The sequence below is a fragment of the Mya arenaria genome, chromosome 13 (genome assembly GCF_026914265.1).
Source record: "Mya arenaria isolate MELC-2E11 chromosome 13, ASM2691426v1".
In the NCBI taxonomy this organism is placed as follows: Eukaryota; Metazoa; Mollusca; class Bivalvia; order Myida; family Myidae; genus Mya; species Mya arenaria.
This window is the reverse complement of record NC_069134.1, coordinates 15,806,363-15,808,945: the sequence shown is the minus strand read 5'-3', so window position 1 is coordinate 15,808,945 and position 2,583 is coordinate 15,806,363. Positions and strand designations below refer to the sequence as shown.

The 2,583-nt window shown below is 43.7% G+C and overlaps 1 protein-coding gene across 1 annotated transcript; it reads left to right on the top strand.

Annotated features, from left to right (window-relative positions):
• The first annotated feature begins 236 nt into the window (after positions 1-236).
• On the top strand, positions 237-2,355 carry LOC128215065 (thioredoxin domain-containing protein 2-like). Its single transcript, XM_052921791.1, has 3 exons — positions 237-428; positions 1,165-1,344; positions 1,732-2,355. The coding sequence occupies exons 1-3, from the start codon at positions 237-239 to the stop codon at positions 2,353-2,355; spliced, it is 996 nt and encodes a 331-aa protein (XP_052777751.1).
• The last annotated feature ends 228 nt before the right edge of the window (positions 2,356-2,583 follow it).

Below are 2,583 nucleotides of genomic sequence, written 5' to 3'. Positions count from 1 at the left end.
ACTTCCTATGGATACTCAATGACTACCTAGGGACACGATGAGTACCGACGGACATCTTAGGACTACCTTAAGACACTCAATGACTACCAAATGACATCCCATGACTACACAAGAACACACAAAATTACCAAATAACGCTCAATGACCACCCATGGACACCCAATGACTAACCAAGGACATATCAGGAATACCCAGGGACACACTAGTACTACACAAGAACACTCCACAACTACCCAATGACACCACAGGTCTACCCATCGACACCCCATGACTATCCAAAAACATCGAAGGACACCCTGATGACACCACGTACCTACCTAAAGACTTATCAGAACTACCAAAGAACACCCGATGACTACACACGGACATCCCAGATCTACGCAAGGAGACTCCACTACTGCCAGAGGGAATCCAAGGACTACCATATGGCATCATACGACTACCAAAGGACACAATACAACTATCAAAGGACACACAAGAACTACCAAAGGACACTCTAAAACTACCAAAGGACACACTAGAACTACCAAAGGACACACTAGAACTACACAAGGACAAAATAGAACCAGCAAAGGACACAATAGAACTACCAAAGGACACACTCGAACTACACAAGAACACAATAGAACTACCAAAGGACACACTAGAACCAACAAAGAACACACTAGAACTACCAAATGACACATTAGAATCACCAAAGGACACACTAGAACTACCAAAGGACACATTAGAATCACCAAAGGACACACTAGAACTACCAAAGGACACACTAGAACCACCAAAGGACACACTAGAACCACCAAAAGACACACTATAACCACCAAAGGACACACTAGAACCACCAAAGGACACACTAAAACCACCATAGGACACACTAGAATACCAAAGGACACACAAAAACCACCAAAGGACACACTAGAACCACCAAAGGACACACAAGAACCACCAAAGGACACTCTAGAATCACCCAAGGACACACTATAACCACCAAAGGACACACTAGAACCACCAAAGGACACACGACACACTAGAACCACCAAAAGACACACTAGAACCACCAAAGGACACACGACACACTAGAACTACCAAAGGACACACTAGAACCACCAAAGGACACACTAGAACCACCAAAGGACACACTAGAACCACCAAATGACACACTAGAACCACCAAAGGACACACGACACACCAGAACTACCAAAGGACACACCAGAACCACCAAAGGACACACTAGAACCACCAAAGGACACACTAGAACCACCAAAGGACACACAAGAACCACCAAAGGACACACTAGAACTACCAAAGGACACACTAGAACTACACAAGGACAAAATAGAACCAGCAAAGGACACAATAGAACCACCGAAGGACACTCTAGAACCACCAAAGGACACACTAGAACCACCAAAGGACACACTAGAACTACCAAAGGACACTCTAGAACCACCAAAGGACACACTAAAACCACCAAAGGACACACTAGAACTACCAAAGGACACACAAAAACCACCAAAGGACACTCTAGAATCACCAAAGGACACACTATAACTACCAAAGGACACACTAGAACCACCAAAGGACACACGACACACTAGAACCACCAAAAGACACACTAGAACCACCAAAGGACACACGACACACTAGAACTACCAAAGGACACACTAGAACCACCAAAGGACACACTAGAACCACCAAAGGACACACTAGAACCACCAAAAGACACACTAGAACCACCAAAGGACACACGACACACTAGAACTACCAAAGGACACACTAGAACCACCAAAGGACACACTAGAACCACCAAAGGACACACAAGAACCACCAAAGGACACACTAGAACCACCAAATGACACACTAGAACTACCAAAGGACACTCTAGAATCACCAAAGGACACACTAGAACTACCAAAGGACACACTAGAACCACCAAAGGACACACTAGAACTACCAAAGGACACTCTAGAACCACCAAAGGACACACTAGAACCACCAAAGGACACACTAGAACCACAAAAGGACACTCTAGAACCACCAAAGGACACTCTAGAACTACCAAAGGACACAATACAACTATCAAAGGGCACTCTAGAACCACCAAAGGACACTCTAGAACCACCTAAGGACACACTAGAACCACCAAAGGACACACTAGAACTACCAAAGGACACTCTAGAATCACCAAAGGACACACTAGAATCACCAAAGGACACACTAGAACCACCAAAGGACACACTAGAACTACCAAAGGACACACTAAAATCACCAAAGAACACACTAGAACTACCAAAGGACACACTAGAACAAGCAAGTACTATACAAGGACACTCATGTGCTCCGTATACATACTGAACATAGCCAAGTAAATTTCCCCCGATGGGAAATAAACCCATGTCGGCAATTTTGGTTCTTTGTCGGTATTTTTTGACGCGATTATACGGCAATTGAGAAAAAATGTCTGAAGAAAACGACAACGGTTTGCGTTTAAAGTACATTTTATCATGTTTTATCTGTAAATAATACTACTTATAGTTGTATAAATTTGGGGAAACTAACCTAGATGTGTGTGCTTCACACAAT

Bases quoted from the DNA above. Each gene is read 5' to 3' on its own strand.
- LOC128215065 (XM_052921791.1), top strand. From the start codon at position 237: ATGACACCACAGGTCTACCCATCGACACCCCATGACTATCCAAAAACA. The intron at 429-1,164 runs GCATCATACGAC...ATGACACACTAG, and splicing joins AATCCAAGGACTACCATATG to AACCACCAAAGGACACACGA. The intron at 1,345-1,731 runs GCAAAGGACACA...AAGACACACTAG, and splicing joins ACAAGGACAAAATAGAACCA to AACCACCAAAGGACACACGA.